The sequence below is a fragment of the Papio anubis genome, chromosome 12 (assembly GCF_008728515.1).
Source record: "Papio anubis isolate 15944 chromosome 12, Panubis1.0, whole genome shotgun sequence".
Lineage (NCBI taxonomy): Eukaryota > Metazoa > Chordata > Mammalia > Primates > Cercopithecidae > Papio > Papio anubis.
The window spans coordinates 17,791,840-17,817,251 of NC_044987.1; the positions used below are offsets into that span (position 1 = coordinate 17,791,840).

A 25,412-nucleotide genomic window follows, 5' to 3' on the forward strand; every position below is an offset into this window, starting at 1 on the left:
CCGCTTTCCAAGGCCGAGTATCTGAAGCGTTACTTGTCCGGGGCAGATGCCGGCGTCGACCGGGGGTCTGAGTCCGGTCGCAAGCGTCGCAAAAAGCGGCCGAAGCCTGGCGGGGCCGGCGGTAAGGGGTGAGTTGGTACCGGCCGGGGCGGGGCCTGCGACGACTCGCCACCCCTCACCCTTCCCAACTCCGCCCTCGGTCGCCTGGCGACTCCTTCCCTCTTGGCGGGTCTCCCGGCTTCTCCGCCGACCCCTGCTCATGCCCAGGGCCCTACTCACATCGCTTGAGGCCCCGCATTGCCTCTGCCGGCCCGCTTACACCTCGAGCCTCTGAGCAGTAGCGTCAGTGCGTTAGAGCCGGGCTGTAACTTTGATTACTCTTTTCCCGCCTTGATAGACTTCCGTCCTCTTCCATGGGGAATGAATGTTGCGCCCCGAGAATAATGGAGCGGATTCAAAGCCTCTGTGCTTGAATCTTTAGGGCCCGGTACCTGCCTGTGGGGATTCCCAAATCCCCAAGACTTGGTTCTGAATCAGAGACCTTGGATCACCTCCTGTTACTCTTAGTAATAGTCCTACTAACAAGAGAAGTTAACATTTACATAATTATACTTTTCTTGCCAGGCAACATTATAAGAAATTTAAACATAAGTTTGTTTAAGCCTTACAACAGTACCATGAACTGGGTATTATTTTCAAATGGGAAAACTTTGTGGCCCAATGTAGTGGGCCCTACCAAATCGTTTTCCACCCAGAACCACAGAATGTGACATTTAGAAATAGGGTCTTTGGAGATGTAATCAGTTAAGATGAAGTCATACTTGATTAAGGTGGGTGCCAAATACAAAATGACTGTTTTCCTTTTAAAAAGAGGGAAGTATGGATACAGACACAGCAACAAAGGAAAAACGACCATGTCTAGATGAAGGCTGAGATTGGATTGGATTTATGTTGCCAAAAGCCAAGGTATGCCTGGGGCTACCAGAAGCTGGGAGAGGCAAGGAAAGATCCTTCCCTACAGACTTTGCAGGGAGGATGGCCTTGCAGACACCTGGATTTCAGATTGCTAGCTTCCAGAACTGTGAGAATTTTTGTTGTTTTATGCCACGCAATTTTGTGGTACTTTGTTACAGTAACCCTAAGGCACTAAGATACCCAGTGAAGTCACATTGTTCTAAAGAACTAGTCCATGTTGTTTTCTGGTTTGGTGCTTGCCTTATTATTGTCCTCGTCTTTCTGCTTCACTGACTTGTGTGGATCCTTTTGAGGCAGTGCCATATGATGAAAGTAGCTTGAGTGTTGGAGCAGCACTGGTCAGAGTTTGAATCCTAGCTGTGCCACTTTATAGGCTGTGTACCCTTGGGCAAGGTGTTTCATCTCACTGAACTGCGGTTTCCTTATCTTTAAAATGGGAATAATACTGAATAATAATGCTTTTATGAAGTGGTGGTTGTGATTAGAGGGATTGCATTAAGTGACCCTGGCTTTTTGAATAACTTCACATCATGGCAGTCATGGTTATTATTGGGGCTCAACTATAGTTTATCCATGTAACAAGCATTTATTGAATACACCGTATTCCAGTTACTGTAGGGTGTTAAGGATGCCTCTGTGAACAAAAAGAAACATAGTCCCTGTTCTTGTGGAGCTTATAGTTTAGTGGGAATACAGGCTTTAAGCAACTAATTACACAACTAATTGATGTATTTTCTTTATGGTAAATGCAATGAAAGTATTCCAAGAGTTTTTAACAAGAGTTCTTAGTCTTTTTTTTTTTTTTTTTTTTTGAGACGGAGTCTCACTGTGTCCCCCAGGCTGGAGTGCAGTGGCGTGATCTCAGCTCACTGCAACCTCCAACTACAGGGTTCATGCCATTCTCCTGCCTCAGCCTCCCAAGTAGCTGGGACTACAGGCGCCCGCCACCACACCTGGCTACTTTTTTGTATTTTTAGTAGAGACAGGGTTTCACCATGTTAGCCAGGTTGGTCTCGATCTCCTGACCTCATGATCCACCCGCCTCAGCCTCCAAGTGCTGGGATTACAGGCGTGAGCCACTGGGCCTGGCTGGGTCCGTGGTCTTGAGTGAGTGTGAGATAGTGGGGGAATCCGGGAAGCAGTCAAGAAAAGTTTGCCAGGCTGGGTGCGATGGCTCTCGCCTGTAATCCCAGCACTTTGGTAGGCCGAGGCGGGCGGATCACGAGGTCAGGAGATCAAGACCATCCTGGCTAACACAGTGAAACCCCGTCTGTACTAAAAAAATACAAAAAATTAGCTGGGCGTGGTGGCAGGCGCCTGTAGTCCCAGTTACTCGGGAGGCTGAGGCAGGAGAATGGCGTGATCCCGGGAGGCGGAGCTTGCAGTGAGCTGAGATTGTGCCACTGCACTCCAACCTGGGCGACAGAGCAAGACTCCATCTCAAAAAAAAAGAAAAAAAAAAAAAAAAGTTTGCCAAAGGAAGTTAAGTTTGTGTTAGGACCTGAAAAATGAGGAAGAGTTTCCTGGAATGAGGAAGAGTTTCCTAGCACTTTGGGAGGCCAAGACGGGTGGATTGCTTGCATATAGGAGTTTGGGACCAGTCTGGGCAACATGGTTAAACCCTGTTTCTACAAAAAAAAAAAAAAAAAAGTCAGGCACAGTGGCACATGCCTGTAGTCTCAGCTACTTGGGAGACTGAGTGGAGAGAATAACTTAACCCCAGGAAGTCAAGGCTGCAGGGAGCCATGATGGTGCCCCTGCACTCCAGCCTGGGCAACAGTGTGAGACCCTGTCTCAAAAAAGAAAAAGATTGAGAAGTGTAGATCAGGCAGAGGGAAGGAACTGCATATGTGAAAACTGATGTGGTAGTAACTTGGCTCCTTCCTAGGCACCAAAGGTTGACCCAGGGAGGTGTTCAACCAAGGAAGTAGCAGTAGGAGATTAAGATGACCTTGAAGACAAAGACTGGACCATGCAGGATCCTGTAGGATTTTGAACTTTTATTTTAAAACCGATAGATAAGTGTTTTTAGGCTGGTATCCTAGAATGACTCTTTTTGATCTTCTTCTTCTCATTTAGAATGCGGATTGTGGATGATGATGTGAGCTGGACCGCTATCTCCACAAGTAAACCAGAAAAGGAGGAAGAGGAAGATGACGGAGATTTGCCTGTGGTATGTATCTTTGGGGCTGTCAGGATTTTGAAATGAAGCAAGCTTCTCAATTTTTTTTTTTTTTTCCAGACGGAGTCTCACTCTGTCATCTGGGCTGGAGTGCAATGGCGTGATCTTGGCTCACTGCAACCTCCACCTCCTGGGTTCAGGCGATTCTCCTGCCTCAGCCTCCTGAGTAGCTGGGATTACAGGCACCGGTCATCATGCCCGGCTAATTTTTTTTGTGTGTGTTTTTGTGGAGACGGGGTTTCACCATGTTGGCCAGGCTGGTCTTGAACTCCTGGCCTCAGGTGATCCACCCACCTTGGCCTCCCAAAGTGCTGGGATTACAGGTGTGAGCCACCGTGCCAGGCCAGGCTTCTCAATTTCTTTTCCCAGCTCAGGGTAGATTTGTAGGGGGTTAGTTGAGAACAGAAAAGAGGTGACAGTTTCCAAAGAGCTGTTTAAAATAGTTTTCTTTGCTGATGCCTATACACCAACTCCTCTCTTTATGGACGGCCCATCAGCCTAGAAATGAGACGGATCACAGAGAGAGGACTCCTCAACATCAGTGATAGAGTAATGATGTGAATTGGCTGTGGTTCAGTTTGTTGGAATCTTCCTTAAAAACAATGCTGAGGTGGCCGGGCGCGGTGGCTCAAGCCTGTAATCCCAGCACTTTGGGAGGCCGAGACGGGCGGATCACGAGGTCAGGCGATCGAGACCATCCTGGCTAACACGATGAAACCCCGTCTCTACTAAAAGATACAAAAACTAGCCGGGCGTGGTGGCGGGCGCCTGTAGTCCCAGCTACTCCGGAGGCTGAGGCAGGAGAATGGCGTGAACCCGGGAGGCGGAGCTTGTGAACCCGGGAGGCGGAGCTTGCAGTGAGCCGAGATCGGGCCACTGCAATCCAGCCTGGGCGACAGAGCCACTCGTATCCAGCCTGGCGACAGATGGTGACCCGCCTCAAAACCACAATGCTGAGGTTCAATTATAGGGAACTTTTTATTTGCTCCTTTCTTTCATTGATTTAACCAAACTTTCAAATTGTATATTCTTGGCCGGGCGTGGCTCTACTGTAATCCTGCTACTTTGGGAGGCCGAGGCGGCGGATCAAGGTCAGGAGATCGAGACCACGGTGAAACCTCGCCTCTACTAAAAATATACAAAATTAGCCGGGCGCGGTTGTGGGCGCCTGTAGTCCCAGCTACTTGGGAGGCTGAGGCAGGAGAATGGCGGGAACCCGGGAGGCGGAGCTTGCAGTGAGCTGAGATCCGGCCACTGCACTCCAGCCTGGGCGACAGAGCGAGACTCCGTCTCAAAAAAAAAAAAAAAAAAACAACAACAACAACAACAACAAAAAAAACCAAATTGTATATTCTTGCCTAAGTACTGGAGATATGTAGATTAATAGAACATAGCTATATTTTAGAGTTTATACCCTGGAATGGAAAACAATTTCAAATAAATTTCAACAGTATGGTAAATGTTGGGGATATTTCACATATGTACCAAGTACCATTAGAGCCCAGGGGAGGTAGCATACTTTGTATTCTGTTGGGAGATATCCTGAAAGATGTAAATATTGAGTTTTGAAGGATAAATAAGAGCCAGGTGGACAAAATCATAGGCAAATGACCTTCCAGTGGTTCATGAAACCATTGCTGAGAATTTCTGAGAAACAAAGTGGAAAGGAGAGCTGTTGATAGGCTGAATTCCACTAAAGGTGGTAAAGATGGATTCCAGATGAGTATTTAACATTAATTCCTAGCAAAATTCTAAAATAGATTATTTAAAAGAGGGCTTGCTAGTAATTAGAAGGGAAATAGCGATCTTAGGGAGCCAATTTAGTTTTGGTCAGAACAAATAAATATTAACAATGTTTGTTGTTATTTTTTAATTTTATGAAAGCAATGCATGTTTATTACAGAATATTTGGGAATTGAAAAAAGTTTAAAGTTTTTAAAAGAATAACCACTTATATTGTGACCATCCAAAGGCAACTGCTGATATTTGGATGCATATCTCTTCAGATTTTTCTCTTTAGAGATTATACATGCTTGTGTTTTATTTTTTTGAACATAATTGGGATCATACTGTACATATGGTTTTGGAGTCTACTCTTCTGCTAAATAATATGTTTTGGATACTTTGGTAGGACCTTAAAATATTCTTTGAGTGTATGATTTTTATTGGCTATGTAGTAGTTTACTATATATATTTAATCTGTTCTATTACTGGATACATGAACTGTTTCCACTTTTAAAATATCATACATCATTGTACATAAGTCATTTGTAGAAATCAGTTTATTTCTTTATTCCCATAATATGAAATGAATGGATCAAAGGGTATGGTTCTTTTTAGTTACATTCCCATATTGCTTTCCAAAAGGTACTACCAGTTTACACTCCCACTAGAGGTAATGAGAATGCCAGTTCGCCTACGTCGTCAATATTATTATTATCATTTTTGAGACAGGGTCTTGCTCTGTTGCCCAGGCTGAAGTACAGTGGTGTGATCATGGCTCATTGTGGTGTGATCATGGCCCATTGTAGCCTCTACCTCCCCGGTGCAAGCAGTCCTCCTACCGTAGCCCCACAACTAGCTGGTACCAAAGGTGCGCACCTCAATGCCTGGCTAATTTTGTGTATTTTTTGTAGAGATGAGGTCTCTGTGTTGCCCAGTCTGGTCTTGAACGCCTGGGCTCAAGTGATCCTCCCGCCTAGGCCTCCTAAAGTGTTGGGATTACAGGTGTTAGCCACATGCCCGGCCGATATTAAAGAATTATTAACAAAGCAAAACCAATAGCAAACCTATGCCGATTTAGCAAGTGAGTAATGGTATCCATTTCTTTTTTTTTTTTTTCTGAGATGGAGTCTTGCTCTGTTGCCCAGGCTGAAGTGCAGTGGTGCAATCTCGGCTCACTGCAAGCTCCGCCTCCCGTGTTCACGCCATTCTCCTGCCTCAGCCTCCGGAGTAACTGAAACTACAGGCTCCTGCCACCATGCCCGGCTAATTTTTTGTATTTTTAGTAGAGATGGGGTTTCACTGTGTTAGCCAGGATGATCTCGATCTCCTGACCTCGTGATCCACCTGCCTTGGACTCCCAGAGTGCTGGGATTACAGACGTGAGCCACCGTGCCTGGCCCAGTTTCTTCAAACACTAGTGAAATGAATCATTTTTTATATGTTCATTAGGCTTATGTTGTAGGTGTATTTTATCATTTGCCTTTTCACTTACTTCATAATAGTTTTTATTTATTTATTTTTTTTTTCAGACAGATTCTCGCACTGTCACCAATGCTGGAGTGCAGTGGCTCGATCTTGGCTCACTGCAGCCTCTGCCTCCTGGGTTCAAGCGAACCTCCTGCCTCAGCCTCCCGAATAGCTGGGATTATAGGCGCCTGCCACCATGCCCAGATAATTTTCGTGTTTTTAGTAGAGACGGGGTTTTTCCATGTTGCCCAAGCTGGTCATGAACTCCTGGGCTGAAGTGATCCACCCACCTCAGCCTCCCAAAGTGCTGGGATTACAGGAATGAGCCACTGCACCTGGCCATTTTCTTTTATGATATTGTCTTGCTTTTATCATGGCCCAAAAACCTAAACAACGGAGGCTTTAGTGCCACTGCTCTCTGCATTGGTTAAAACAGATCTTGATTATTGAATTCATTTTTGTAACTGCAAGATCACCACCACCGCCACCACCAGTAATAATAGCAAAACGATTATGATGATTATGAGAGCAGTGACAGCACAGGAATAACTAATAGGTGTAATTTATTGAGCATTTATCATTTACCATGCAGGGCTAAGCTTACGTGAATTATCTCATTCGATCCTTATAGCAATCCTTTGAATCCCACTTTTACAAATGAGGAAATTGAGGCTTAGAATAATTTACCAAAGGTTACACAGATGCTAAGTGGCAGAACTGGGGTTTAGATCTTAATTCATCTTGCCCGAAACCTGTGCTTTTAATGCTCAGTGAGAGATCTCAAAACTGGGTTATATGAAGAATGATGGTAGGATTTTCGGAGAAGTAGAGGGCTGTTACGACCTGGATTTAAATTCCAGTTCTGCCACTTGTTAGCTTGTGATATTGAGAAAGTTACTTAACTTCTCTGAGTCAGTTTGCTATTCAGTAGTGTGGAGCCTTTCTTTGCAGGGTTATTGTGAGAATCGAGTTAGATTATATGAATAAAACACAAAACACAGTACCTTGCACATAGTTGCTACTTTGTAACTAGGATTTATTATGCCATCATTCTTTGAAAATTTGTCATGTGGAAAAGGGATCAGTTGCATCAGAGGTCAGAACTAGAATCAATTCAAAGAAGTTATAGGAAGGTAGAGATGAGACCAGTAAAACTAAGAACTTTCTAACATTTTTGAAAAATGCAGTGGACTGCGTTGTAAGATGAATGAGGTCCTTGTCAGGAAGGGATTGGGTGAGTGACCATTTATTAGGAATACTATAGAGAAGATTCTGATTCGTTCGGAAGTTTGGAAGATAAGAAATGTGGTTTTAGCTCTTAAAGATTAATGATTCTGTGTACATCTGGCTCTTTTTGGTTGTATTCAAGAAAACCTATTATTGTGACTACCTACAACAAGAAAGGTTTCATAGAAACCCAAAGTCCTTGATTAGTGCTAGGCATGATGGGGGGCCACCTATGTTTTCACTCTTAATGTAGAAGTAAAAGTGTAATAGGAATTTAGTGTTAGCTTACAAGTGGCTGTTGTGTACCTAGCAGGTTAATAAAAAGGTTTGTAATGAAAGAAATTAACCTTTGCGGGGAAATTGATTAATTAGAGAAGGATCTACAATTCAACTAATACAGTGACAATCAGGTGCTTATGGAGCTAGCATAACTGAAGACCCCTACTTATTTCTTCATGACCATGTTGGATATGTGTGCGCCCTTAGGTTAGGAATCGGAATGGTTGTAACTTCAGGTTCTTGAGACAGTGCTTCTTGGCTGGATCCTGTGGATTTCCTCAGCATAGGAAATCTTTACTTCCCCAGGTGGCAGAGTTTGTGGATGAGCGGCCGGAAGAGGTAAAGCAGATGGAGGCCTTTCGTTCCAGTGCCAAATGGAAGCTTCTGGGAGGTGAGTTCCAACAATAGATAAATCTAAATCTCCATTAGTAGGGGAGGTCTTTTTTTCTTTTCTACACTTTTCTTTTAGAGGAATGCATAGTTTTTTTTAGCATGTCATTGATCCTGAAAAATAAAGCAGGAAAAAGGAAGCTGGACTTCTTCAGAAGTAGTAAGACATAGGAACTTAGAGACCAGATATTCCTCTTTCTCTTGTATTTTGGCATTAGGGTTACTGAGGTCGGTGACTAATTTGGAGGCCTGTGAGAACCCATTCCTCTTTGACTCAGAATAGGAGAGCCCTCGGTATATAGGCAAGACTTTGGGAGGAGTTTACAAGAAACAGGAACAGAATTTGGGGACTTTAGCTACCACTGTCCTCTTCCACAATGAAGCAACTCATTTCTGGGGAGTCAAGGACCAATGTTTTTTGTTCTGTTTGTGTTAGTAAATTTCTCTCTTCTTTCCTTAAATATTGGTATTTTACAGTGCATTACCCTCCACCTGCCCACTTTAGACTCTTCCTAAGCTAATATTTATAACTTAACTCTCTTGAAAAAAATTTGAGTCCTTGAGACTTGGATAAAAAGTGTTTGTGTGTCACATCTGTTTGAGCATAGACTGGTCTTATTTGCCATGATAGTCCCCTGTCTAGCACAAGGAGCTGCCTTTAATAAATATCTGTAGAATTGTTTAATTGCTAGTAGGCATTTGATTTTTGTAGCCTAACCAGAATTCTTTTCCAAAGAGAGTCTTTTGGTCTCCATATCTTGTTTGTCTAGGAAGACATACAGACACACACACACAGTGCTTTTCGGTATCTGAATGTTTAGAAAGTCAGTTGCAGACACTCACTCACTCACTCACTCCTTTTCTTCTGCCTTGCTTTCACTTCCTCATCCCAATCTGTTACTGGAAATACGCTTACCAATCTCTGACCCTTACTTCCTTCAGATTTACTGTTAGGCCCCCCACAGACATCATACTTTTCTCTGTGGAGTGGATTCCAATCAGATAGGCCTGTTCCCCAAAGTAAAGGAGTTGACTTGGTTTAATTCATTCATTTAGCAAGTATTCATTGGTTCCTACCCAGCCTTTATTTTTATTTGGGCTATGGAGCTCAATGACAAGAGATAGAGGTAGAGGAAGAACTGGATTTTGAAACCGTTCCAGATGCTATAGATATTTCATTCTGTGGTGCCTTTGAAAATGGAAGGTCTCAAACTTGTTTTTTAACTTTAAAGATTTACGTATTTTAAAGATTGCACGTGGACTCTGGAGTCAAATAGAGCTGAATTTAAATACTCCTCCACCACTTATTAGCAATATGACTTTGGCAAGTTAATCTTTCTGAGTATTAACTTCCTCATCTATAAAATGGAAATGACAATATTTATGTCCTAGGCTTATGAGAATTGAATCAGGTAATCTCTATAAAACATTGGCACACAGTAGGTGATTGGTAATTACTTGCTCCTTTCTTTTTTTGTGATTTTTTCCGCTCTCTAACGAAGAGCACAGTGAAATAGATTAAATAGTTAACAGCATTTGATTTTGATATTCACTGTTTTAGTCAATTTACCTTTTGAAAGAGGAGTGAGTACAAACTATAAAGTATCTAGGCAAAATATCAGTAGGAGCCACTAGCTGGGAACTCTGCACAAATGAGGTTTTAGAAAGAACATTGGACTGGGAGTTAGAAGACTTGGATTCTAGCCTGTGTCTTCATCTTACTAGCTGTGACCTTGGGTAAGAAATCGCTCAGCTCCTCAGCTGAAAACAGAGGCTCTGTTCATAATACAAGGGTACCTGCCCTGCTTACCTTAAAGGGTATAATATGAAAAATGTACTGAAAATGCTTTGCAAATTTATGACTTGGTAGGCGGAGGGGTTATTCTTAAGATATTCATGAGTGGTGATTTGCTGCCGCTAAGCAGGAAAACTGTGCAGGCCTTTTGGGCTTTTTGAGCAGTTCTGAGGTATGTGCTGCTGGAGCATGTCTTGAAACTGGGTGTGGGGGTGGACAGAGGGACAGAGCATTTGTGGGAATCTGACTCACACAGGCATTTTCTTCACGATACCCTAGATTCATCTCCTAGGAGAGTCCGTCATGATACCCCGGATTCATCTCCTAGGAGAGTCCGTCATGATACCCCGGATTCATCTCCTAGGAGGGCCCGTCATGACACCCCAGATCTTTCTCCCCTCAGAGGGGCTCGTCATGACTCAGACACATCTCCTCCCAGGAGGATCCGTCATGACTCCTCAGACACTTCACCTCCAAGGAGGGCCCGTCATGATTCTCCAGATCCTTCTCCCAGGAGGCCTCAGCATAATTCTTCAGGTGCATCTCCTAGGAGAGTCCGTCATGATTCACCAGATCCCTCTCCTCCTGGGCGAGCCCGTCATGATTCCTCAGATATCTCTACCACCAGAAGGGTCCATAACAACTCCCCTGACACATCTAGGAGGACTCTTGGCTCTTCAGACACACAGCAACTCAGAAGGGCCCATCATGACTCCCCTGATTTGGCTCCTACTGTCACTCATTCCCTACCCAGAACCAAAAGTGGTAAAGCCCCAGAAAGAGCCTCTAGCAAGACTTCTCCACATTGGAAGGAGTCAGGAGCCTCCCATTCGTCACTCCCAAAGAACAGCAAATATGAGTATGACCCTGACCTCTCTCCTCCACGAAAAAAGCAAACAAAATCCCATTTTGGAGACAAGAAGCAGTTTGATTCCAAAGGTGAGCATATGACTGTCCATGAGAGGGACATATGTATTCCTGGGAGCTTTCTTTTGGCCCTTTACTTGTTTTATTAGGTATGAGAATGGAGTTTCTTTGGGAAAGTTTTGAAAAGTGAGAGGCTGGGTTTGGGAGAGTTAAAGGATTATGGTGGCAGGAGGAAGGTTTTCATGTATCTTTTTATGTACTCGCCCCACCCCATAGAAAAGTACAATTTATTTGTTGCAGAAGCTTTAGAATGTACAGAGGTGTATAAAGATAAAATGTGACACAAAATTCTGTCATTCAGAGGCAATTAGTGTTGTAGCCAGGGCCACCTTAGTCTTTTTTGGTTTGCCTTTTTTATATAGTTGAGCTCTGGCTCTGTAGAACATTTGTATTGCATGTGCAATCTTGCCTGCTCTCCTTTCTTAACAGTCTTCCTCAGGCCATAAAAACATCTTTATGTTAATATTTTTAATAGTGTTTCATTACATAAATTTAACCATTTTCCTAATAAAGAATGTTTTTGGTTATTTCTAAGTTTTTGCTTCTGTAATTCTATAATGAACATCCTTGTACATAAACTGTTGTCCCCATTTTGGATTATTTCCTTGTCTATTTCTAGATAGATTTCCTGGAAATTCAACTACTTCTCTATAGGTTTCTTAGAAAGCTGAGAAGTTGATGTACTGGGTCAGAAGATGTGGCCGTTTTAAAGACTGTCGATACGTATTGCAGAATGCTCTTTGGGAGGTGACTTGTGATGCTTATACAGTCACTAGAATTTAGGCCTGTGCAGTTAAATTTTTTATTCCCTCTTTTGTTCCCAGGAACTATTTTAATTTTAAGTTAAAGCACTTTGTTATCCTTTAGTCCGAGGATATCAGAATATAATTCTAGGTATTTCTGACTTTTGCCACACTATGGAGAGCTGTCTTTCCATGAGTGGGGTTACTGACATAGAGGAGTGTGTGGAGATCTTACACACCAGTTACAGTCAGTGGTCACTTGGGAATAGAATGCCATCTTCTACCTATTGGTCTTAAAAGTTGTTTCTGACTTTGCTCTTCTCCTATGTCATCCATAGTTATGTTTAGGTTAATGATAATTCTTCATAGAAAAACTAAATAAATATTGTACATTAGTTTGGTAAGTTATTTTCTTAGATTCTTCCAAGGGGATTAAAGAACTCTTTGGCCAGGCATGGTGGCTCAAGCCTATAATCCTAGCACTTTGGAGGCCGAGGCAGGCGAATCACCTCAGGTCAGGAGTTCAAGACCAGCCTGGCCAACATTGGCGAAACCCCATCTCTACTAAAAACACAAAAATTAGCTGGGCGTGGTGGCACACACCTGTAATTCCAGCTGCTTGGGAGGCAGAGGCACAAGAATTGCTTGAACCCAAGAGGCGGAGATTGCAGTGAGCTGAGATCACGCCACTGCACTCCAGCCTGAGACTCTTGTCTCAAAAAATAAAATAAAATAAAATAAAATAAAATAAAAGGAATTCTTTAATTTCTAGGTTCTTCTCCCAGCCATAGGAGATTTCATGTAAGTTCTTCACCTAGGGGACATCAGAGTCACACAGATTCTTTGCTCCTATCCAGGTGACTGCCAGAAAACAACTGATTCAGACCTTTCTTCTCCACGGCATAAACAAAGTCCAGGGCACCAGGATTCCGATTCAGATCTATCACCTCCACGGAATAGAACTAGACACCGGAGCTCTGATTCTGACCTCTCTCCACCAAGGAGGAGACAGAGGACCAAATCTTCTGATTCTGACCTGTCCCCACCTCGAAGGAGTCAGCCTCCTGGAAAGAAGGTCAGGATTTTCAGGAGCCATGTCCTTCTTTTTGTGTGACTCTTCTCTCTCAGTTTTATATATGTCCCAGATAAGCCAAGAAGAAGGATGTAGCTCTTAGAAGTGTAGTAAATCTTAGTTAAAAGGACCTTTGGAGGTCTTTCTTTCTGAAGGCAAACTGGCTATAACCCATCCCGGATGGACTTACAGATACCAGATTTCCCAAGTAGCTTCTGCTTTTATAGCCTCTTAATTCTACAATCTCATTTTAACAGGTCCAGAAAAGCTTCCTATTTTCTTAGGAATAAACTGGGGACTGTAATTTGCAGAGTGGAGTTTGGAGCACAAACATTGTGTCAAACGGATCATATGGCAAGATGCTTAATATCTCTAAACCTCAGTTTCTTTATCTGTAAATTGTGGATAATAGTAGTACCTACTGTGTAAGGTCGTTATGATAATTAAGCCAGTGTAAGTAAACCTCTTAGCACAGTGTCTGGGACAAAGTAAGTATCTAGTGTTAGTGATTTACTACTATAAATTGGACTATAGGTCTCTGTATCCAGAACTTAAGAACAGACACTTAAAATATGAAACCACTTTTAGAAATCATGTTGTCCGAAAGGTCAATGTTTTGTTTTGAATTCATGATAAATCTTGATGAATTAACCAAAAAACCCAAAAATCCATATGAACCCTGAGTAATTATATTGTAAAGAACATTGGTAGTAGTAAAGGAATCTTATTTGTGAGTGGTTAAGAAACAGAATGATAGAGGCTGTGATGTGCATTTTTCTCCCCAGTGCAGACTTATCGGGTAAATCTTGTCTGTAGAAAACTCTGAGAAGACTGGTCCTGGCAGGGTAGACCAGCTTGTTCTTTACCTAGGGAGTGAAATTCTTCTCTTTTAGGGAAAAAAGCGGTCTCTGTTTCAGCTGGACCCCTTGACATTTTATATATCTGTTTAGTTCATGGACAACTTAATATTAGTCCAATTTGATTGCTTAAGGATATCAGGATGCACTGTGTGCTTCATTCGTGGGCTGGTTTGCTATCTTGATACTAAGTGGAAATTAGCAAAAAGTTTTCATTTGGTTAGATCTTTTGTTATTACCCTGAAATATATCCACAATTTAAGGATCTTAGGTTTCCTTGAGTTTGTACTGTAAATGGAATATTTTATCAGTGTCGGTCTCTAATGGAAGGCTTAGTGCTTTATACTGGTTTCTGATCAGATGACCTGAGAGAATCTTCATGTGTGCAGTTTATATTCTGAAAAGTCAGAAATGCAAATGTGTAGCTCTCCCTTTAATATATTGTTACTTTGTGTTTTTGCTTACTCTTAAACTTGATGGTTTTGATGAAATTTGATTTTCTTTTATAGTTTTTGAATCCTATGGTAATTAATGAGAATATAAAGCTAGAGTTTGAGGTTTAATTATTGCTGGTCATCAGACACAAATGCAACTAACTGTGTACCCATGGAGCCTACTGCCACATCATCTCATTAATGTTGGATGCTCCCTTTTCCATTGCATAGGCTGCACACATGTATTCTGGGGCTAAAACTGGGTTGGTGTTAACTGACATACAGCGAGAACAGCAGGAGCTCAAGAAACAGGATCAAGAAACCATGGCATTTGAAGGTAAAAATATGAAAGTGCAGAGACCAATCCAGGCTAATTTTTTTTTTTTTAAATTTAGTTTATTGTACCTGGTATTTTAAACTTTTAATTGCTATCAAATTTCAGCTCTGGTTTTATGCATGGTTGTAATTTCTCAGTGAGTCGCAGTGTTTCTTTCCTTCTTGAAAAATGCCATTTCACCCAGGCGTGGTGACTCATTGTAATTCCAGCACTTTGGTAGTCCGAGGCGGGTGGATCAGCTGAGGTCCGTAGTTTGAGACCAGCCTGGCTAACATGATGAAACCCCGTCTCTACTAAAAATAGAAAAAAAACTAACCAGACGTGGTGTTGCATGCCTGTAATCCCAGCTACTCAGGAAGCTGAGACAGGAGAATCGCTTGAACCCGGGAGGTGGAGGTTGTGGTGAGCCAAGATCGCGCCACTGCACTCCAGCCTGGGCAACAGAGCGAGACTCCATATCAAAAAAAAAAAAGAAAAATGCCATTTCTCGGGCCCAGTGCCAATATGCACCTAGATGTTGGTAGGAACTACTTTGGTCTGGCTGCAGAAGTTCTTATCCAGCATTAGAATCCCAAGCGGTTGATTTGATCTCTTAGAATGTTATTTCTGATTTTGATCCTGATATTTGAGTATAATTTTCCTTTGCAGCTGAATTTCAATATGCTGAAACCGTATTTCGAGATAAGTCTGGTCGTAAGAGGAATTTGAAACTGGAACGTTTAGAGCAAAGGAGGAAAGCAGAAAAGGACTCAGAGAGAGATGAGCTGTATGCCCAGTGGGGAAAAGGGTAAGGGAACCACTGAAAGGGTAAACAAGATGGCAGTGACTGGAACAAGTCATTTCTCTGCTCTTCTTGATCACTCACTTTCTTATTATGCCTTCAGAGCTGTTACCAGTAATGGGAAATTTGGTGTGCTGAATCTTCTTCCTAGGATATTGATATATTCCACACTTCCAGTGGATATTCTGGGAATTTTACCCTGCTCAGTATTTGCCCTAGGGTACTACTAGAAAGAGGAGAGTCTCCAAATTTAGCAGTATGGTCCATCTTGTGTAGAAGTGGAAATGTCATACAGGATAGCAAACACTCTTGGTTCTTTTTTGCCCAGGCTTGCCCAGAGCCGGCAACAGCAACAAAATGTGGAGGATGCAGTGAAAGAGATGCAAAAGCCTCTGGCCCGCTATATTGATGACGAAGATCTGGATAGGATGCTAAGAGAACAAGAAAGAGAAGGGGACCCCATGGCCGACTTCATCAAGAAGAATAAGGCCAAGGAGAACAAGAATAAAAAAGGTGGGACTTCTGGGAATCATCAGAGCTGGAGGTGACTTGTGAAGAGAGAGAATCATTAGGATGCTGATACATAGCTGTATGCAAGGAAGGATTTCCCAAATAATTTAAATTCATTGTATTTGTGAGTTTAGATTCAACTCAACTGGTCTTTCTATGTGAAAATTTTTCCGGGCCAGGCACGGAATCCCAGCACTTTGGGAGGCTGTAATCCCAGCACTTTGGGAGGCTGAGGTGGGTGAATCTTACCTGAGGTCAGGAGTTGGAGACCAGCCTGGCCATGGTGAAACCCCGTCTCTACTAAAAATACAAAAAAAATTAGCTGGACGTGGTGGTGCACGCTTGTAATCCCAGCTACTTAGGAGGCTAAGGCACGAGAATCGCTTGAACCCAGGAGGCAGAGGTTGCAGTAAGCTGAGATTGTGCCACTGTACTCCAGCCTGGGCAACAGAGTGAGACACTATTAAAAATAATAATAATAATAATAATAAAAAATTCCCACATTGCCATCCAGCTCTGAATTAAATTATGTCATTAACTAAATACTTTTTTCTTACTCCTCTCTTTAGTGAGACCTCGCTACAGTGGTCCAGCACCTCCTCCCAACAGATTTAATATCTGGCCCGGATATCGCTGGGATGGAGTGGACAGGTAAGCCTGGGTATTTCTTAGGATTTTATTTTCTCTTCTACCTGACTGTAACCTTCCCTAACCACTCGTAAGTTGCTCCACACTTTATTTCATTCTCTGCTTTAATCACAAGGTGAAAAATATGCACTTTGCTTGCTTCTATTTCTGGGGTCCACAAATCCTATTTTTCATGCTTGGAACACTCCTCTTTCTGTTTCCTTTTCATAACACTTTTTAAAGCTCTGTACAAACAACTCAGGTGGTTCAGATAAGACACCCTTTGTTTTGGACATTAGTTACTTTTAATGATATTTTCTAAGGTTTAGAGGGGTCGAGTGATGAGTCGTAGTCTGGAGCCTTCTATGTGATATGTCTTTAAAATGTAGCCTCTGAATCTTTATTCACTTTACGGTCTTAGGAGGCAGTCACTTTTAATGTCTCACGGTCCTCTACCACCTCATCTGTCTACCTACCAGCATCTGTACCCACATGCTCTAACTTCCTGTCTGTTATGATGGATGAACTATATTTGCTTCCATCCAGAGTCAGTTCGTGTACTTACGTATTAGATTCTATCTCCTCTTGCCTGCTAAAGGACATTGTTTTAGTATCTAGCACAATAATTCTCAAACTTTTTAATTTCAGGATCCTTTTACACTCTTTTTTTTTTTTTTTTTTTTTGAGATGGAGCCTCACCCTGTTGCCCAGGCTGGAATGCAGTGGCGCAATCTCAGCTCACTGCAACCTCTGCCTCCCGGGTTCGAGCGATTCTCCTGCCCCAGCCTCCTGAGTAGTTGGGATTACAGGCGCGTGCTGCCATGCCCAGCTAATTTTTTATATCTTTAGTAGAGACAGGTTTTCACTATGTTGCCAGGCTGGTCTCGAACTCCTGACCTTAGGTGATACGTCCACCTTGGCCTCTCAGAATACTGGGATTCCAGGTTTACAGGATTACAGGATTACAGGTGAGCCACCATGCCCAACCACTCTTGTTTTTTGTTGTTATTGAGGCAGAGTCTTGCTCTGTTGCCCAGGCTGGAGTGCAGTGGTGCGATCTCCACTTCCCGGGTTCAAGCAATTCTCATGCTTCTGCGGCCTGAGTAGTTGGGATTACAGGTGTGCATCACCATACCCAGCTAATTTTTGTATTTTTAGTAGAGACGGGGTTTTTGCCACGTTGGCCAGGCTGGTCTTCAATTCCTGGGCTTATATGATCGTCTGCCTCGACTTCCCAAAGTGCTGGGATTACAGGCTTGAGCCACCGTGCCTGGCCTACACTCTTAAAAATTACTGATGACCTCAAAAAGCTTTTGTTGATGTGGATTATATATATTGGTATTTACCATGTTATAAATTAAAACTCAGACATTTAAAAAGTGTTTATTCATTCTAAAAAATAATAAACTAATTACATTAACATAACTTTTTTTATTATTATACTTCATGTTCTAGGGTACGTATGCACAACATGCAGGTTTGTTACATATGTATACATGTGCCATGTTGGTGTGCTGCACCCATAATTACTGTATTTTTAAATGAAAAATGATTACATTTTCCAAGTGAAAAAATAGAAGGATGGCATTGATTTACATTTTTGCAAATCTCATTAATGTCTGACTTAATAGTAGGTAACTTGACTGCATTTGTCTGCTGTGATATGTTGTTCAGTTGAAGTATAGGAAGAAAATTTAGCCTCACACATAGGTAGTTAGAAAGAGAAGGCATATTACATTTCTTAATGTTAACACAAAAACTCAACAAGTGCTGGTTTCTTAAAGGTGAGCTATGTGGAACCTGAAACCAGATCAAAGAACTTTCATTACTGTTATATCAATTTTTTTTAATACTTTGAGTGGATCTTTTACAACATGCATGATTTTATAACATCATGCATTGGTCATTTGTAAAATATTGGTTTGCTCAGTTTTTCAGACCTTCCAAATGTTGACATATTTCCACTATACAATATTAGAAAGTCACTTTTGTTAACATCATTTCTGGTCTCATCACAAAAATCTTTAAATAATGGGAAGTTAAAGAGTTCATAGTTTTTCAGAATTCTAATTTACACTTGAAAGTTTAAATGTTATCACTGGCATTTCCATTGCTTGAGCTGTTTCCATTTAATAGCTTAATTTCTCTGCTGAGATTTCCCATCTGTTCATTATGAGATATTTTCCTCTTCTTGAAAATATTTATGATATATAATTGGTGCTTTGAAGTCCTTCCTGTCTGCTAATTGCAACATTTGATTCACCACAGGATTGGTTTCTATATTGGCAGCTTTTTCTTCAGTGTGGATTACATTGCCCTGTTTATTTACCTGTCTGGTCACTTTTTTAAATTGTTACTAGACATCATGAATGATACACTGTAGAGACTTTGAGCTCTGTTACACTGTAATGTCAGTTGTTTTCCTTCTGGTAAAGCTCACTTTGTACAATAGCTTTTTTAGAGGTTCCATCAGATTTTGTACCTAGAGGGTCGTTCCATCTTTGCATGCAGTTTGATTTCTTACTTTCCATCTAGATGCTTTTTGCTTCTTTTTCTTGCCCTGTTCCATTAGCTAGCACTTCAGTGCAGATGTCGAATAGAAGTAGTGAGAGCAGACATCTTTGCTTTGTTCCTAATCTGAGGAGGAAAACATTTAGTTTTTTACCATTAAGTGTGTTGTAAGCTGTAGGTTTTTTGTAGATACCCTTTATCGAGTTAAAGTTCCCTTCTATTCCTGTTTTGCTGAGAGTTTTGTTTTCAGGAATGTATATTGGATTTTGTTCAAAATATTTTCTAATTATCCTTTTGGTTTATTCTTTGCTCCATAGGTTATTTAGGAGTGCATTAATTCCAAATATTTGGACTTTTCTAGATATCTTACTAGTATTTACTTGTAATTTAATTCAATTTTGGTCAGATAGTATACTGTAATTTTGATCTTTTGAAATTTGTTGGTCAGGCGCGGTGGCTCATGCCTGTAATCCCAACACTTTGGGAGCCCAAGGCAGATGAAATTGCTTGAGCCTCGGAATTTGAGACCAGCCTGGGCAACATGGCAAAACCCTGTCTCTACAAAAAAATATAAAAATTAGTCGGGCATAGTGGCACACGCCTGTAGTCCCAGCTACTCTGGAGGCTGAGGTATGAGGATCACTGAGCCCAGGGAGGTCGAGGCTGCAATGCACTGTGATTGCACCACTGCACTCCAGCCTGGATGACAGAGTGAGACCCTGTCTCCAAAAACAGTAATACAAATGAAATTTGTTAGATGTGTTTTATGGCCCAGTATATAGTCTGTCTTCTGAATGTTTCGTTTGCACTTGAAGAGAACGTATATTCTGTAGTTATAAAAGGTAGTGTTTTATAAATGTCAATGAGGTCAAGGTGGTTAATAGTGTTTAGATCTTAGATCACCTATGTTCTGGGTTTTTTTGTGTCTGTGTTTTTCTATCAGTTACTATCAATTGTGGATTTTTTGTTTTAGCTGGTTTATTTTGTTTTTCAACTTAAATTTCCATTTAATAGCTTGCATTTCTCTGCTGAGATTTCCCATCTGTTCATTATGAGACATTTTCCTCTTCTTGAAAATATTTATGATACATAATTGGTGCTTTGAAGTCCTGTCTGCTAATTGCAACATTTGATTCACCACAGAATTGCTCTCAATTGACTGCTTTTTCTTCAATGTGTATTGCATTTTCCTGTTTATTTACCTGTCTGGTCACTTTTTAAAATTGTTACTAGGCATCATGAATGATTCACTGTAGAGACTTTGAGTTCTGTTACACTGAACTTAAGTGTAACACATTCCTCTTAAGTGTGTTGGCTTTTATTCTAGCAGGTAGCTAACATGGCTGAACTCCAAACTGTCTCCTTTGCAGTGGACCGCAGCTACAATCTCTGCTCAGTTCTTTTAGTTTCCAGCTGCCATTTTTTTTTATTGGCCTGATGGTATTTTCTCTGCACATGTGTTGTTTAACAGTCAGCCAAGGATTTGAGTAGGGTTTCTATGTAGATTTTGAGGTTCATCCCTTTTGTAGTTCCTTCTCTTTCAAGATTTCCCTCCTAATTTCCTAGCTGTTCTGCCCACTTTGCACTAACTCCTCAAGCCAGTAAGCCTGTGACTTTCTGCCTTCATGAGCTGTGCTGTTTGGGAAGTTGCCCTCTAGCAAATCTCTTCTCATATATAGACTTCATCCAGTTTATACTTACTTTTGGTCACTCTTCCACATGTTCAAATACCTGTATTTCTTTACTTCGCCTAGGTTTCATAGTTGCTAACTGAGGATAGGTTAGTCTGCTCAGGTTACTCTGCAGTGTCTAGAATCTAACTCCCCACCTTATATGGGCCTAAGGCATTGTCTTCTGTCCCTCATGGTGCTGTCAAAATCCAACAGCCAGGTGTGGTGGCATGTGTCTGTAGTACCAGCTACTTGGGAGGCTGAGGCAGGAAGATCCCTTGAACCCAGGAGTTAAAGTCCAGGCTAGGCAACTTAGTGAGACCCCATCTCTAGAATAAAAAATTGTAAGGCTCTTTTTTCTGATATTGGCAGATGTCTATAAGATGACTGTAGTTCCTCATCTTGTTAGATATCTTTACGGTAGTTGTGGTTACAGGCTAGCTTACTAGTTCCGTTTGCGGTTCACTACATGAACTGCAAAAAGTATGTAGGCTTTTGGTAGAAGGAGGATTTTTCAGAATACTCATTTGCCATACATATGGCCAGAAGTAGATCTTTTTTTTTTTTTTTTTTTTTTTTTTGAGACGGAGTCTCGCTCTGTCGCCCAGGCTGGAGTGCAGTGGCGCGATCTCGGCTCACTGCAAGCTCCGCCTCCCGGGTTTACGCCATTCTCCTGCCTCAGCCTCCGAGTAGCTGGGACCACAGGCGCCCGCCACCTCGCCCGGCTAGTTTTTTGTATTTTTTAGTAGAGACGGGGTTTCACCGTGTTCGCCAGGATGGTCTCGATCTCCTGACCTCGTGATCCACCCGTCTCGGCCTCCCAAAGTGCTGGGATTACAGGCTTGAGCCACCGCGCCCGGCCAGAAGTAGATCTTTTTATAGCACAACCCTACAGATGTTCCCTGCTACCGAGTTTTTGTTTTTTGTTTTTTAATTTTTGGACCCAAAACTTAGAATTCTCCCTGACCTAGTTTTTTACTAGTGTTTAATTTGTCTTCATCTTTCTCAGTTGCTTTTTTCCACTTCTTGTTCTGATTTTATCCTAGATTTCTCCTCTTATTTCCCTTTGTCACCCTTGCTTTCTTTCTGTTATTCATCTTTCATCATCTTTCCTAGTTTTGTCTCTATTCGGCCCACTGCAAGGGGATATTTCCAGAACAGATATATAGTATGTTACAGTTGGAAAAACCCATGAGGTAATTACCCAGCCCCTATTAATTAAAAGAGAAACTGAAGCCCAATAAATAAGCAGTTTGCCTAGAGGCATGCAGTTTCCCTGAGAAAGCTGGAATTAGAATTCTGTTCCTGATTCTCTGGTCCAAAGCTCTTTCCACTGTGAGTTCTCTTGCAATTTGTTTTCTGATTCTGCTTAGGATTTGGTGTTTATTATTCATATGTCCTTTGCATTATCATATTAGTATAAATCTCTTAAGACCTTATTACCAAGGTAAAAAACAGTGGTTTCCTTGGTGCTTTGGAGTACCATCCATGTTTCTACGGTTGGAGAGGATGCCATTTATAATAAACTTCCCTTCTTCTTCTTCTTTTTTTTTTTTGAGATAGAATTTCGCTCTTGTCGCTCAGGCTGGAGTGCAGTGGCATGATCTTGGCTCAGTGGAACCTCCACCTCCTGAGTTCAAGCGATTCTTCTGCCTCAGCCTCCCGAGCAGCTGGGATTACAGGCGTGTGCACCACACCCAGCTAATTTTTGTATTTTTTTAGTAGAGACAGGGTTTCCCCATGTTGGCCAGGCTGGTCTCAAACTTATCACCTCAGGTGATCCACCTGCCTTGGCCTCCCAAAGTGCTGGGATTACAGGCGTGGGCTGCCATGTCCGGCCAAGTTTCCCTTCTTAAAGCCCTCCATTACTCCACTCATTCCTTAAGGGAAAGTCTTAGCATACATGTTATAAGTGTAAGTAGCTAGGTACTAGGTACTAGGGATTCCATGATTAATGAGAGATAGCCCCTGAGCCCAGGAGCTCACTTTCAGTCTAGAATAGAAGACAGACAATTTCAATGCATTCAATTTCAATGCTGCTATAGAAGATTTTCAAGATGTTTTGGGAGCACAAAGGAAGAGTGTGTTGAGCCTTAGGAGGATGTGATCAGGAAGTGCTTCCTAACGGATGAAATATGGGAGCTGAGTTTTAAGGGATATTGGTAAATCAGCCAAGATAAGAAGGAAAGGAAAGATGTTAAAGGAAGAGGGTCCTATATGTGCAGAGTCATAAGGCTATGAGACACCATGGTGATACCAGGTGGTGGGAGTCCATAAGTAATTTGCTGTTGTTGGATAGCATGAAGTTTGAGATGGATGAGAGAGGTTGGCAGACCCTGATCACAGAAGGCCCTGGAAGCCTTTCTGAGGAGCTTGGTCTTCACTCTAGAGGTAAAGGGGAGCCACGGAAGGATTAAAAACAGCTCTGCAATTTAGATAGACAAATCCATTATAGCAGTAATGCAAAGGATTTGAAAGGCACAAGATTGGAAGTAGAACAGATACAAGGCTTTTGCAGTAGCTCAGGCTAAAGGTAATGAATGTCTGAACTATGACCTTCAGGCAGTGGTAGTAAGGATGGTTAGTAAGAGAATAGGAAGTGGGAATGTGGTTGGGGTGAGCTGGAGGGACCTGTTTGCTGATTTGGGAAAGAGGAAGGAGGAGTCACTGGATTTGGCAACAAGGAATATCATTGATGACTTGAAAGGGCTAGTTCCATGGTATAGTGAAACAATGGCCAGGTTCTAATGTATTAAGGAGTGAATGAAAAGTGACGAAACAAATAGTGAATACAGGCTGTTTCAAGAAATTTAGATAAGAAGACCAAGAGAATGCATGGTAATTAGAAGGGGTTTGAAGACCACTCACTACCTCCTTGAAATTCACCCCTGTTTTGTTTTCCATGACACCCTACTCCTGGTTCTTTTCTCTGATCATTCTTGGGCCACCTTTGCAAACTCCTCTTCCTCTGTGCACCTCTTAAATCTTTCCCAGGGCTCCATCCGTAATTTTTAGCTGTTCTCACTCTATGTGCTCCCTCTGGCTGATTCTTATCTAGTCATGTTTTCAACTATGAGCTATATGTACATGATTTCCAAATCAGTATTTGCATCTTGGTCTGGTGTATTTAGCTATGTGTTGGATTTCTCTATTGATTTGGACTTGAGAGATTTCAAATGCATCGTATTTAAAGCTGAACTCATCATCTTCTACTGTAGCCTGCTACTACTCTTGTGCTCTCTAATTTGCCTCCTCCTTCTTTGTCCTTGTGTACCTAATCAATTAGTCCTACTAATTAGTCTTACTAATTTTGCCTGCTGTATCTTCTCTCTTCCATCCCTCTTTATCATTGTCTTCATCATCTGTTGCCTGGACCATTGCAGTGATTTTCCTGCCCCAGATCTCCTCCAGAGTGATCTCTTTGAAATGCAGTTTAAGTTCTTGCTTTAAACCTATCCTTTCTGGATGAAATCTAAGCTTTTTACCATGGCCTACAAAGTTCATTATGCATTGGCCTCTGCCTGCCTTTCCAACTTTGACTCATGGCTGTTCCCTTTGTCATACTTCAGGCTCCAGCCATACCAGTTTGCCTTTGGTTTGCTGCACATACCAGGCCACTTCTTATTTCTGTGCCTTTGTTCTTGTTGCTCATTCTGTTCGAAATGACCTCCAGACCCTTCTGACCCTTCCCATCCCCAGCGCTGTAGTTAACACAAAGCCTTTACTGATCATTCTTGCCCAACCCTCATGTCACCTTTTTATCATACCCCCCCAAAGCTGATTAAGATACCCATTCTGTTTCCATGATACCCCATACGTATTTCTGCCAGAGTTTAAGCGGTTCTTTTAATTTTTTTGTTTAAATGTCTGTCTCTTCCACTAGTCTGGGAGTTCATCAGGACAAGTGCTGTGTGATACTCATTTTCATGCAGTGCCTACCATGGTACCTAGTATATAAACAAAATTCAATACATGTTTTTGTAATGAATGGATAAAATATAGGATGTGGACATCAGCTGAAAGAGAACTGGGCTTTTAAAGAGTGGCAAATGTTTGAAATAGCTGTCAGAGTGGGGGAAGGGTCTGAACAAGGACCAAGAAAAGGATGAATGATATATTTTGTCCCTTTGATTCTATTGCATATGCCTTAAATATTTTCTTTTCTTTTCTTTTCTTTTTTTTTTTTGAGACAGAGTCTCACTACGTTACCCAGGCTGGAGTGCAGTGGCACGATCTCAGCTCACTGCAGCCTCCGCCGCCCACGTTCAAGCGATTCTCCTGCTTCAGCCTCCTGAATAGCTGGATTACAGGCACCTGCCACTGCATCCAGCTAGTTTTTGTATTTTTAGTAGAGACAGGGTTTCACCATATTGGTCAGGCTGGTCATGAACTCCTGACCTCGTGATCCACCCGCCTCAGCCTCCCAAAGTGCTGGGATTACAGGCGTGAGCCACCATGCCCTGCCATGCCTTAAATATTTTCATATGACTCCTTACTTTCCCCCCATTTCATTATATTGTGAACTCTTCCCTTTCTTTTAAAATAAATGTCTCTTTCAGGGTTCTGGCTGAATAGTATATCTCTTTTGATTGCAGATCCAATGGATTTGAACAGAAGCGCTTTGCCAGGCTTGCCAGCAAGAAGGCAGTGGAGGAACTTGCCTACAAATGGAGTGTTGAGGATATGTAACTTTCCTGAGGCTGTGGGGGTGGCTGGGCTGTGGTAGTGGGCATAGGCAGCGAGATATCCAGTGGTAACAGTTGTCTGTGCTAATAATTGGAGCCCACAAAGACCAGCAACTTGTTGAATGCCAGTTTTGACCACAGAAGAATATTTGAGACCTGATGTTTGGACTGAGGTACCTGTACTTCTTGGGTATGACAACCCTGGCTGTTGCTGGCTT

At 42.0% G+C, this 25,412-nt stretch overlaps 1 protein-coding gene across 1 annotated transcript; it reads left to right on the plus strand.

Moving 5' to 3' along the window:
* Window positions 1–4,362: 4,362 nt before the first annotated feature.
* BUD13 (BUD13 homolog) lies at window positions 4,363–25,198 on the plus strand (the record flags this gene model as incomplete). Its single annotated transcript, NM_001168766.1, is given in 10 exon segments — window positions 4,363–4,392; window positions 8,162–8,245; window positions 10,289–10,309; window positions 10,346–10,979; window positions 12,568–12,785; window positions 14,305–14,410; window positions 15,059–15,197; window positions 15,520–15,704; window positions 16,271–16,352; window positions 25,105–25,198. Coding segments are annotated over 10 exon segments (1,593 nt in total), but the record flags the coding sequence as incomplete, so codon positions are not given.
* Between the last annotated feature and the right edge of the window lie 214 nt (window positions 25,199–25,412).